Source organism: Pelodiscus sinensis, chromosome 27, assembly GCF_052426305.1.
Source record: "Pelodiscus sinensis isolate ZL-2025 chromosome 27, ASM5242630v1, whole genome shotgun sequence".
In the NCBI taxonomy this organism is placed as follows: domain Eukaryota; kingdom Metazoa; phylum Chordata; order Testudines; family Trionychidae; genus Pelodiscus; species Pelodiscus sinensis.
Window position 1 is genome coordinate 1,766,214 of NC_143078.1, and position 12,437 is coordinate 1,778,650.

A 12,437-nucleotide genomic window follows, 5' to 3' on the forward strand; every position below is an offset into this window, starting at 1 on the left:
GGGCCCCGAGACCCCGTCATGGGGGCGTGGCCCGCGCCCGGGGCGGGGCCGAGCCACTGCGGCGCCGCGGCCCGGGGCGATGGTGCTGGGCGCTGTGGCCGCCCCGCCCGGGGCTCCCGCCCGCCCCTCAGGTGAGTGGGGCAGGCGCCTCGGCCCGCCGGGAGGGGGGCAACGTTCTAGGGAGGCGAGCTGCGCGCGGCGGTCGGCTGCTGGGCTCTGCGCGCGCCCCCTCCGGCGCGGGGACTGAGCGCGCCCTCAGCGGAGGGGACCGAGCGGAGCGAGGCAGAGGCAGTCGAGCGCCATTTCCGCGATTCGGCTCGTGCGCGCCTGGCTCCGCCGGCTGCTGTTGCCATGGTAACAGTAGGGCCGGCGGGGACAGCGGGAGCGCGGCCGGCAGCGCGTGGGGGGGAGGCCGGAGCGGCCCGCGGGGTAAGGCCGGGCCGAGTTGGGCCTGGCGGGGGCGGTTACTGGGGGACGCGGCTGTGGGGGCTGTTTGGAGGATGCGGGGGAGGGGCGGGGCTGGTTGGGATTAGGAGTTTGGGGGCTGGGCTCGGGGGGAAGGGGGCGGGGTTAGTTGGGGAGGGGCGGGGCAGGTAATGGGGGGCTGGTTGGAGGAATTCGTTGGGATTGGGGCATGGCATAGGTGGGTTAGGAGTGGGGCTGGCTGGGAGGAGGGGTTGGGGGGGCTCGCTGGGTTTCTTGGGGGTGGGCGAGGCTGTTGGCCCCAGTGGACCCAGCTCTTGGCCGTGGGAGGCCCCTTTGGGCGCTCGCGGTGGTCTGAGCCTCATTCCCTTCCTTGTAGGTCGCTGGCCGGGTGGGGGCTGAGGAGCCCAATGGCTGTGCGGGGCAGGGATGCCATCGCCTGGTACCAGAAGAAGGTCAGTGCCGGGGCCACCCTGCAGCTTGCAAACCACTGCTTCGCCCTGTACTACCTGAGGCTGGCCCCAGTCACTGACACCCACTCCCCTACGCCAGGCTTCACTGGGGCACGGTACCTGGCCCCTGTGGCTGCTGAGACCATGCTCTGTGCTTAACAACACAGAGCGTTGCTGTCAAGCTATTTTTGTTTATATTTTAAATATTTCAGCTCCCCTCCCCTGCTCTTAAAAGGTTCAGTCCACGGATTTTAAAAATATTTATTTTGTTGCTTTCTGGGGATAGTTGTCTACAGTCTTGGTTTATTTTGGCCTGCGTTATTGATATTGCTTTAATGTAAGCCAGCAAATTAGTTTAATCACCATTTCCTTCAAGCAGGAAACCCTGATTTGGGCAACAATTGAAAAACAATTAATTTTAGTTAATTTAGAATTGACCTTTCTTTACTAAATTTTAAATAATATATACTATATTTGGTGCTTCTCTCTGCAAACCAGGAGGATTGGCTACATTTATACATGTTTATTTAGGCTCTTATAAACATAGGTAAATGTAAGCTATATCAGATTTGTTTTAATGGTGTTTACTGTCAAGCTCTGTTTGAGCAGAGATTAATTCATTTAAAATATACAAACATTTAAATTGTTTAACTAAAACTACCTTAAACTTGCTGTAGGTATCTGATATATTTTTTAAAAAGTTAAAACATTTTGAATTTGTAACTTGAGTTAGTGTTTGTTTCTAGTCACCCTGTAGTTCAGGATTTCATAACTGGTATATCATCTTCCCATACCAGCATTCATTAATAGATTGGAAGAGGAATATAAGCCTTACTGGTTTTCAGCTCCCAGGTGTTTTTTGTTTTGTTTTGTTTTTTACTTTGAATGAATTAATCAAGTCATTAAACTGAAATAAAGAAATAATTTCCTTGATTTCTGGCTGCAGAAGAGTCTTCTGCTGTCAAAAGCTGGTTTAGCACTTTCACTAGTTAGCCAGTGACTTTCAGCAGTTCAGTGTTTTGACTTTTAAATAAAATGGTAGGAAATATGCACTGAGTAACATTTTTAAAATTCAGTTGATTTTAGTAATAGTATGGTAACTTTAGGTCTTAACATGGGCTGTCCTAAATAAATCACTTTTGTTGAATCATATTTTATCCACCCTGTTTTGATTTGTAGTAAATTAAAGAATTTTGTCACAAAGAAAATTTGTTTTCTCAGATTGGAGCCTATGACCAACAGATATGGGAAAAGTCTATAGAACAGACTGAGATGAAGGTAATATTTTTATTTATATTTTCTTTTAATTTGCTGTTTGTCCCATGCCATTTATTGATTCCCTGTGACGTGGTACACCAATTCTGCTTAATGCAGAACCTGGGAGCCTACACAGTGAAAAGCATTACATACCATAGATATTCACTGGACAGTACAATTTGTCTGATTTTTTTCTCTCAATCTGAACTTTTACTATTTGGTAGATATTGTACAGATCAAGTGCAAAGAGTTAGTCCGTGCCCTGGAGAACTGGTCATTTATTTTCAGATATTCCTAAACAACTAGTGGTGACTGGTGGTGGTGTTTACACGTGGTACTACAATTTGAATTTAACCATAAGTTTAAGTCCAAAAGCTAACTAGTATTTATTCTTGCATCGTGACTAATATCTTTGCCCACGAAAGCTTATGCTCCAATAAATCTGTTAGTCTATAAGGTGCCACAGGACTTCTTTGTTTATCTAGTATTTATCCTGTCTCAGAAGGGTAGCTGTGTTAGTCTGTAACTTTAAAAAAAAAATAGTCCTGTAGTACCTTAGGGTATGTTTACACTACAGCGCTAATTCGAACTAACTTAGTTCGAATTAGTCAATTCGAACTAAGCTAATTCGAACTAACGCATCCAGACTAAAAAACTAGTTCAAATTAGCGTTTTGCTAATTCGAACTAGCATGTCCACACAGAGTGGACCCTGAACCGGGGTTAAGGATGGCCGGAAGCAGTGCCGGCAGGGCATCAGATGAGGACTTAGAGCGTGGAGCTGCTGTCTCAGGCTAGCTGAGGGCTGTGCTTAAAGGGACCCGACCCCCCATCCCGGACAGACAGTTCTCAGGGGTGCCCCGCTTGCAAAGCAGTCCTGGCTTGGATTGCCCACAGTACCCACACTGGGCACATCACAGCACTCGGCCATCATAGAATCATAGGACTAGAGGTCATCGAGTCCAGCCCCCCGCCCTCAAGGCAGGACCAAGCTCTGTCTATACCATCCCTGACAGATGTCTATCTAACCTGTTCTTAACTATCTCCAGAGAGGGAGATTCCACAACCTCCCTTGGCAATTTATTCCAATATTTGACCACCCTGACAGTTAGGAATTTTTTCCTCATGTCCAATCTAAACCTCCCTTGCTGCACTTTAAGCCCCATTACTCCTTATCCTGTCCTCAGAAACCAAGAGGAACACATTTTCTCCTTCCTCCTTGTGACACCCTTTTAGATATTTGAAAACCGCTATCATGTCCCCCCTTACTCTTCTTTTTTCCAAACTAAACAAGCCCAGTTCATGAAGCCTGGCTTCATAGGTCATGTTCTCTAGACCGTTAATCATTCTTGTCGCTCTTCTCTGTACCCTTTCCAATATTTCCACATCTTTTTTGAAATGTGGCGCCCAGAACTGGACACAGTACTCCAGCTGAGGCCTAACTAGTGCAGAGTAGAGCGGCAGAATGACTTCACGAGTTTTGCTTACAACACACCTGTTGATACAACCTAGAATCATATTTGCTTTTTTTGCAGCAGCATCACACTGTTGACTCATATTCAACTTGTGGTCCACTATGACCCTTAGATCCCTTTCCGCCATGCTCCTTCCTAGACAGTCGCTTTCCATCTTGTCTGTATGGAACTGATTGTTCCTTCCTAAGTGGACCGGCTGCACTTGCCGCAGGCTGCCATCTGGGGAGAGGGAGCAATTAGGGGGGGCTGCAGGAGAGGTTCCACCCCCAGAAGCCTGCAGAGCCAGCCCAGTCCTCCCCATCGGGGGCTCGTACCCCATTCCTCCCTCACCTCCTTCCACTTACCCCTCCCTAGCCCCGCTTCCTGATGTACAAAATAAAGGACAATGGTGTTCAAAAATAGAATCTGTCTTTATTGAACAAAACTGGGGGAGACTGGGAAAAGGAGGCAGGAGAGGGGAAGAGAGAGGGCGGGAGAAGGGAGGGCAACTACAATGATGGGTTTGGAACAGGTCCCATATGAAGAGAGGCTAAAGAGACTGGGACTTTTCAGCTTAGAAAAGAGGAGATGGAGGGGGGATATGATAGATGTCTATAAAAGCACGAGTGGGGTGGAGAGGGTGCATACAGAAAAGTTCTCCATTAGTTCCCCTAATAGAAGGACTAGAGGACACCAAAGGAAAGGAATGGGTAGCAGGCTTCAAACTAGTAACAGAAAGTTCTTCTTCACAAAGCAAATAGTCAACCTGTGGAACTCCTTGCTGCAGGAGGCTGTGAAGGCTAGAACTAGAACAGAGTTTAAAGAGAAGTTAGATCAATTCATGGAGGTTGGTTCCATGGAGTGGTATTAGCCAGGGGGTAGGAGTGGTGTCCCTGCCCGAAGTTTGTGGAAGGCTGGAGAGGGATGGCACAAGACAAATGGCTTGGTCACTGTCTTCGGTCCATCCCCTCCAGGGTCCCTAGGGTTGGCTGCTGTCGGCAGACAGGCTACTGGGCTAGATGGACCTTTGGTCTGACCCAGTACAGCCATTCTAAGCTCAGGGCTCAGGGTCGGTGGTCTCAGTGGACCACCTTGATTTTTATGCAAACCTGCTCCTGGGTGGCCAGCTTGGCAGCTCTCCTGCCCTAGACGACCGCTTTCCTGTGCCTAGTGCGGAGGTCGTGGACGCGGTCCACGATGTCCTCACTGGACCAGGTGGGTGCCCGCCTCTTGTGGTCCTGGGTAAGCTCCCGGGAGCTGCCAGCCTGATCCTGGGAAGAGGGGGAGGGCTGGGGGGCATCGGGTGCCTGGCTTGAGCTGTGCAAGGTACAGGGTCTGCTGGCTGGGTGCTGGCAGGCTTGCACCTGGCACAGGCACCGTAGCCAGCCCGTGCCCCTTTAAGGGGTCTGGGGCCGGGAGGGGGGCAATAGAGTTTCCCTGGTGTTGGCCAGAGTGGCCACCAGGGAAAGCTGGGGAGGGCTAGACTCCTACTAGTTCGAATTAAGGGGCTACATAGCCCTTAATTCGAACTAGTAAGTTCGAACTAGGCTTAGTCCTCATACAATGAGGTTTACCTAGTTCAAACTAAGCGCTCAGCTAGTTCCAATTAAGTTCGAACTAGCGGAGCGCTAGTGTAGCGCCTATCATACCCTCAGAGACTAACAAATATATAGATAGTATCATGAACTTTTGTAGGCAAAACCCACTTCCACAGATGAGACATTTTGTTACTTTTAATGCTGTTTCTCTAAATATGCCTTAAATAAGCAATGTACTACTTATGAACAGTAATAAAACTTTTATAGGTATTTGATCAAGATACAACTGGCTAAACCCAGGGCTGTTTAGATCCATATTGGTCAACTCCAACTTGGTCAGATAGGTATTAGCAGTAGTTTAGAGTTTATTTTTATACCCTTTAACAAAAAATGAGGTCACTGTAAATTACTACCAATTGATCCTTCTACTACAACCCTGAGTTTGTATCTTCCCCTTTGCCCAAGACTTCCACTTGTTAGGGGTTCCCCACTTTGGTTATTCCTTACCAGTAGTCCTGTTGCAGATACCATCTGAGCTCAAGTCTTTCCACTTGGTCTCATGAAGCTTCCTGTACTGATTTGTCATCTCTCCCCTTTCTAGGGCCCAGGTGTCCTCTTTTAAGATGAGCTGGGAGTCATCTCACCAATCAGGAACACTGGTCTCTTTCCTCATTATCCACAGGAAATTGAAGTAGTGGCTCTAACTGTGGTTCCTACAGGGTGCAGTTCTTGTTTTAAAAATAAATATTAAGTAAAAGCTCAATTAAATAAATAGGCTCTGACTAATAAATTTATCTCCAGAAGAGTATTAGCAATACTGAATGATGTTCCTGATCTTAGAGCTAGAGAGTATCATGGTTTTTGGAGAAAACAGAAAAAAGGAAATGCAGGCAGTCTTTTCTGTTCACAACAAAAACTAATAATCTTTTGTTTTTCAAAATGTGCAGGGCTTCAAAAACAAACCCAAAAAAAAGGGCCACATACAGCCTGACCTGATAGATGTTGACTTAATCAGAGGTGGGTATCCTTTGAATAATAGAAGTTCTGTCAAATGCCCCAAGGTTAAATGTGACATCCCAGTACTGCATAAGAGAGAAAGTGTATGAGGAATATTTTACCTTTTTCCTTTGTCTGACATAATTTAATACCACTGTCTGGTTTCTGAAAGGATTGTTTAGATTACAGGTCAGCAGTGCTACAATTTAGATTGGAGGAGACACAGCCCAGAGTGTTATCTGGCGGAGGGACTGCAGGCTTGCTGGCACCACTGCATGGTCAGCTAAGGGCTGAAGTTGTAGAGAATGCCTTTGAAGGGAGGAGTAAAGGGTGATTGCAGGCTTGTAGTTTGGGTTGATATTCCACTTAAGATAGAGGTATTTGAAAATGACTAAGAGGAGGGGAAAGGGTTCCTTTGACCCAAACTCATGAACTTGACACTTCTGGTGAGTGACTGAAATGTGGATGTTTTCCAATTTCAAATTATACTGCATTTTAGAGGAATTTTGCATTAGCTAAGGAAGAAATTGCAAGTAAGATGAGTTCTATTTAGTGTCTATTTAAAGTCACAGGCAATAACCACAAATTCATGGAACCTGTCCCTAATTTATATTAAAAATGTATATAATGGAGAGGGAGGAGTGTAGTTGTCAGAAGTCACTGACCTGTCTCTTGCTCTGTACAAGGATAACTGTTCAGTTACTTGCTCTGTACAATGATAACATATGTGTGCTCCTCCTGGGTGTTGTGTTGACTTACTGTGATTCACTGTGTCGAACCACTATGCATATGCATCTCCTGACAATGGACTAGCTCAGTAAGTGGGAGGGTCCCACTGCCCCCCAGGTTAGAGAGAGAGAGCCCCCTCCAAGACAAAGCTTTATACACAGATACAGACAAATTATACGCAATTTCTGATACATCAGGTTGCCACCCTCCAACGTGACCTACATATCACCCATTGCCTTGCTCCTGATGCTTCAATCAAAACATCTCTGTCCATCATGCTGTCCTACTGGCCATGGTGCCCACTGGGCTATTTATGTGCGCCCGCGGAGCATTCTGGGCTGACCCCGCCCCCAGGCGTGCAGCAGGTGCCAGGCCCGGGCGCCTGGGCGGCCCCTGCCCAGGGTCGTGGCACATGTTGGTGCCGGCCTCAGGCGTGCAGTGCATGCTTGGCCCCGCCCCCAGGCATGTGGCATGTGAGCGGCCCCGCCCCCAGCAACCCCAAAATGTTGGGGACCACTGTATTAGACCCTGCCCTGAAGCTGTGTTGGTATGGTCCTGTCTTTTGTGAGGAATGTGCGGGTACCAAGGTGCTTAACCAGCTGTTACCATCCTTTTGGAATGTGATTTCAACCTGTGCCTACACCCAATTAGTGTTTTACATGATCCACCCTTTTCATGCCAAGTACTGGGAGCAGAGGCCTGTCTCTTGCTCAAAGCTCAGTTTTGCTTTATATTAGCAAAGTCTTGGCCATTGTGCCTAGGATTCAGTCCTCACACCAGGCTTGCAAGGGCGTATGTTTCAGGCCCTCATCTTACTACAAGGCGGATTCAGCACCAGCTGCTGCTGGAGCCCCAGAGTTTCCCCTGTGGATGATGGTTGGGAGTGCAGGGTCCCCCTATTGCTGGCAGTAACTTTGGATGGTGTGGGGACCCCACAACTTACAGTTGCAACTAAATCTTCTGCAGTAGTACAGGGGAGCCCACTGCTTCAGATCTGAAATAAAAATATCATTAAGGTCTCTGGAGGTCATGGATTCGGAGACACAATTTTAGCCTTGGTTACAAGTAAAGCATTAAGTAAAACTTGCATTTAACTGCCTATATATTTTTGTGCATTTTCAAGGCTCCACGTTTGCCAAAGCCAAACCTGAAATCCCATGGACATCACTCACGAGGAAGGGAATTGTGCGGGTCGTGTTTTTTCCATTATTCAGCCATTGGTGGATACAGGTGACATCCCAGCGTATTTTTATGTGGCTTCTGGTGCTTTACTTCATGCAAGGTAAGCATTAGAGTGTGTTGTTCTAAAATTGTTTGACGTTATGAGAAAGTGTACTTGTTCTGTGATAGCATCCTTACCATTGCAAGTGGCAACTCCTGAAGTATTTGTTTGAGCATTATCTGCAGATACTGGATAGCTTTTTATGCTCTTGGGGTGCCACCTTCTTATCTACCATAAGCAGGGCTTGACAAACGGCAGCGAAAACCACTCGCCAGCCCTGTACTACGCATGTGCAAGAGCCGCATTGTGCATGCATGTGCCGCAAATGAACGGGGTGCACATGGGCGAGTAGATTGTATAGTTGTTTGAGCCCTGTCCATAAGGATATTTAAATGATTTCCTGTACTACATTTGATTCAGCAAAAGGGAGGAAGGATGGTCTTGTGGTTGAAGCAGTGGATTAGGATTTATATAATTGACAGATATCTGGGTTAAATTCTTATCTAGTGCTTCTTGAGTAACTGGCCAAGTCATTTAATCCAGTGACTCTCAACTTTTCCATTACCATTGTGCCCCTTTCAGGAGGTTGGTTTGTCTTTTGTATCCTATATTTCTCCTCAAACAATCAGCTTAAAGTTAAACCAATACATACGTTACTTACTTTTTCACTTTTACCATACAATTATAAAATAAATCAATTGGCGTATAAATATTGTACTTACATTTCCATATAAGACTCTAGGTGAGAGAGGATGAACATGTAATTCTGTTGAAGCTGCTGTTGGCACTATAGTTCAGGCAAGATATGGTCTAGCTCAACAGAAGGTGTATGTCTGATGCAGGAATCACTGCATGAAATTCTCTGGCCTGTGTTAACCAGGTCAGAATAGATCAGTTGTTTTCAATTTTTTTTTTTGTGACCCAGTTGAAGAAAATTGATACCTGTGACCGATCATAATTATATCTTCTGACTAGGGTTGGGGGTGCGGGGCAGAGGGGTTCAGTATGTAGTGGGGACTCTGGGCTAGGGCCTGGGGTGGGGTACAGGGGCTGCAGAGTATAGGATAGGGTCAGGGATGAGGTGTGGAGAGTGCAGAAGGGGTTTCTAGGCTGGAGGGACCCTCAGAGCTGGGATAGGGGATTGTTGGGGCACAGACTTACCTCCGGCAGCTCCTGGCTGTGGGATAAGGCTGGCTTTCTGCCTGTCCTGGCTCAGTGGATCTCACTGCACCCTGGAAGTGGCCAGGAGCAAGTCCAATTCCACAGGCTGCCCCCATGCCAAGCTCTGACTCCACACTCCCTTTTGCTGGTTCCTGGTTTGTCGCTAAGTGTTGTCGAGCAAATATGGATGGAGCTTGTTTTAAAATGAGATTGGCTTCATTTTTTGATGTGTTTTGCTTTCTCTCATGAGTTGGGTACTTGCTTCCACCTAGGAGCTGGACCTGCTGCTGACTACTTCTAGAGCACAGCATAGTCTGCAGTACCAGGAGAGGCAGGAAGCTGGCCTTAGTATCCCCGCTGGTGTTTCCCAATTGGTGCTCCGGGGAACCCTGGGGTTCCGCGGAGCAAAACTAGGGGTTCCATGAGGAGCCGGCACTCCCCCGCCCCCTCCGAAAAAAGAGAGAGAGAGAGCCGGCTAGCCAGCAGAGGCATGGGCGGCGAGTTGTGTGGGCTCGTGGTGCTCATGCTCCAGCAATATTTGGAGCTGGAGCAGGTCCCAACTCCCCCCATGCGTCCTCCCACCCCGCCCCCAGAGTGTCTCTTCCCTGCCCCGGTCCTGTCCCTGCCATGGCGCAGCCTTCACTGAGCTCCCCCTTGCTGGCTGTTGCTGCCCTGCGCAGCATGCTCAAACCAGTGAGTGGGGAGACACCCGGAAGTGACATAACATCACGGCCCAGGATTTTAAACCTGCTGGGCGCTGTGTTGCGCCGCATGGCTGAGTTGCGGGTTCAGAGTCCGGGGACAGAGCACAGACTCCGGCCCCGCAAAGTGGAAGGCAGAAGGTACGGGAGAGGGAGGGAAGGGGGGCTTGTGCAGAAGGAAAGGGGAAGGGCTGGGAGAGGAAGGTGCTTGTGCGGAGGCAGAGAGGAAGGGGAAGGCACCAAAAGGGACAGGGGTGGAGGAGAGACAAATGCCAGGGAGCCAAGTGCAGACAATGAGGAAAAAGGCAGGAGGGGAGGTGTCAGTGGGAGGGGGACAGGGTGATGCTGGGAGGGGATAGGGTAAGGGCATTGGGGCCTAGAGGGATGAGGGGAGGTGCTGGGAGAAGGATTGAAGGAAGGGGTGGGAATGAGGAAGGCCGGGATGGAGCAAGTCATGTGTGAGGGCACAGGGGCATGAAGAGAATGGGGGCAGAGGGTGGTGAGGGGTGGGCATCAGGGAAAAAGGGGGCAGGGGAACTGAGGAAAGGGGGAGGCACCAGGAGGGTGCAGGGGTAAGGGAAGGTGCAGGTGCCAAGGGATTCTGGGGTGAAGCAGAAGGGCAGACACCTGCAGGGGAGGGACCAGCACCAGAGGAGAGAGGCAGGGCAGGTGTATAGAGGGAGGTGTTAGAAGAGGGGATGAAGAGGGGTAGCTCACATGATCAGAGTGGGGCTACTGGATGAGTGGGCACAGGGATGAGAGAAGGGCTGGTGGAGGGGGGCAGGTTGCAGGAGGGATGAGGACAGTGAGAAGGGCAGGAGTCAGGACAGCAGAGGAGGGTGAGGAGTGGGGGGGCAGCAGGCACCAGGGGAGCTGTTGGAGCAAGGGGAGGAGACATGGCAGCAGAGGGAAAAGGTAGAGGTTTAAAAATATTTATTAATAACTTGGGTGGCACATCCACACAAGCCACATGAACTCAGTACTGGTGCACAACACAAAATTCATTTTGCTCATGTGAGGAAACTCTTAGGCTATGTCTACACTGGTTGTTTCTTGTGCAAGAACATTTTGTGTAAGAGTTCTTGTGCAAGAACACATCCACACTGCAATGTGCGAGCTGTGCTTTTGCACAAAAGCATCTATGGCAGTGTGAACGCTCTCTTGCCCAAGAAAGTGCCGATGGCCATTTTAGCCATAGGGCTTTCTTGTGCACGAAATTCATGTTGCCTGTCTACACTGGCCTCTTCCGCAAGAATAGTTGCGCAAAAGGGCTTATTCCTGAGCGGGAGCATCGTAGTTCTTGCGCAAGAAGCCCTGATTTCATACATGAGATTGACAGTGTACTTGCGCAAGAACACATGGCCAGTGTAGACAGGCAGCAAATTTTTGCGCAAGAGCGGCTGCTTTGGCGCAAGATCATGCCAGTGTAGACACAGCCAAAGGGAGGGAGGAAGGCAGAGGCAGGGAATCAGCACTGGCTCAGCATGTCTGTATGGTTTGGGGGAAGGTACAGGGAAATTGGGCTGGGCTGGGCTGGGGGTGTGGGTGGCTCAGAGCTCAGTTTGGCTGCAGGAGGAGGGAGATGCCGGAAACCGGGGGCTAGACTCAAGGGGAGGGAGGGGCAGGGAATGGGCTCTTGGCTCAGCAGTTTTGTGGGGGCTTGGAGGAGGTGCAGGTAAATGGGGCTCAGCTGAGTTGTGGGGGAGGCATGCAGGGGACCAGTGCAGGGCTCAGCTGGGCTGAGGTGGATGTAGGAGGGCATACAGAACAGACGGGCAGCTCAGCTGAGCTGTGAGGGGCTGCAGGGAACTGGTGCTGCACTCCCTTGGATTGTGGGGGATGGTTTTGGGGGAGGTGCAGGGAACCAGCAGGGGTGGGCAGCTCAGTTGGGTTGCAGGAGATAGAGGTGCAAAGAAGCCTAGTGGGGATGGGGGGGGGAGAACCAGGAGCCCTGAAATGACCTCCCCTGGACCAAAAATTCCTCATCTGGGACCAGTCAGGTCCAGAGGGTGCCAGACCAGGGAGGTCCAACTCCTACCCAAGTCCCCTCCTTGCACCCTTCCTCGTAGCCAGACACCCTATCTCTAATCTGCTCCTGCTCCCTCCCCCTGGCCTGACACCCTATATCCAGCCTGCTTCTACACCCTATCTACCACCCAGACCGTGACCCCTTCTGCCCCCCACCTCCTTCCCAGATCCTGCACCCCATCCCTATCCTGCTCCTTGGCAGCCCTGCCATCCACCCTAGCACCCAACACCACCCTGGCCCCATCACCTTGCCTCACACCCCGAGACTCAGCACCGCCCTGGCCCCAGCAGCACCCTGTTCCTTGTCCCAGCACCCTGCCAGTCACCCTAGTGCCCAGCAGGACTATGTCCCTGACCCCAGCACCCTGCCACCTGCCTGCCCCAGCACCTTGCCCCCGCACCCTGCCACCTGAGCCAGCATCCTTCCACCCAGCAGCACCCTCTCCCCAGCCCTAGCACCCACTAGCACTCTGTCCC

At 50.0% G+C, this 12,437-nt stretch overlaps 1 protein-coding gene across 6 annotated transcripts in view; it reads left to right on the forward strand.

Annotated features, from left to right (window-relative positions):
• Nucleotides 1-2: 2 nt before the first annotated feature.
• PHTF1 (putative homeodomain transcription factor 1) overlaps nucleotides 3-12,437 on the forward strand; it is a 44,560-nt gene continuing 32,125 nt past the window's right edge. For 5 of the 6 annotated variants that reach the window (XM_075910282.2, XM_075910280.1, XM_075910283.2 and 2 more), the window contains exons 1-5: nucleotides 3-131; nucleotides 803-878; nucleotides 2,097-2,153; nucleotides 6,071-6,140; nucleotides 7,972-8,130. In XM_075910282.2, coding sequence (XP_075766397.1) covers nucleotides 19-131; nucleotides 803-878; nucleotides 2,097-2,153; nucleotides 6,071-6,140; nucleotides 7,972-8,130 — 475 coding nt within the window. In that variant the 5' untranslated portion in view covers nucleotides 3-18. Of the gene's footprint in view, nucleotides 132-368; nucleotides 430-802; nucleotides 879-2,096; nucleotides 2,154-6,070; nucleotides 6,141-7,971; nucleotides 8,131-12,437 lie in introns of those variants that run through there. The other variant, XM_075910284.2, reaches the window with a different exon arrangement.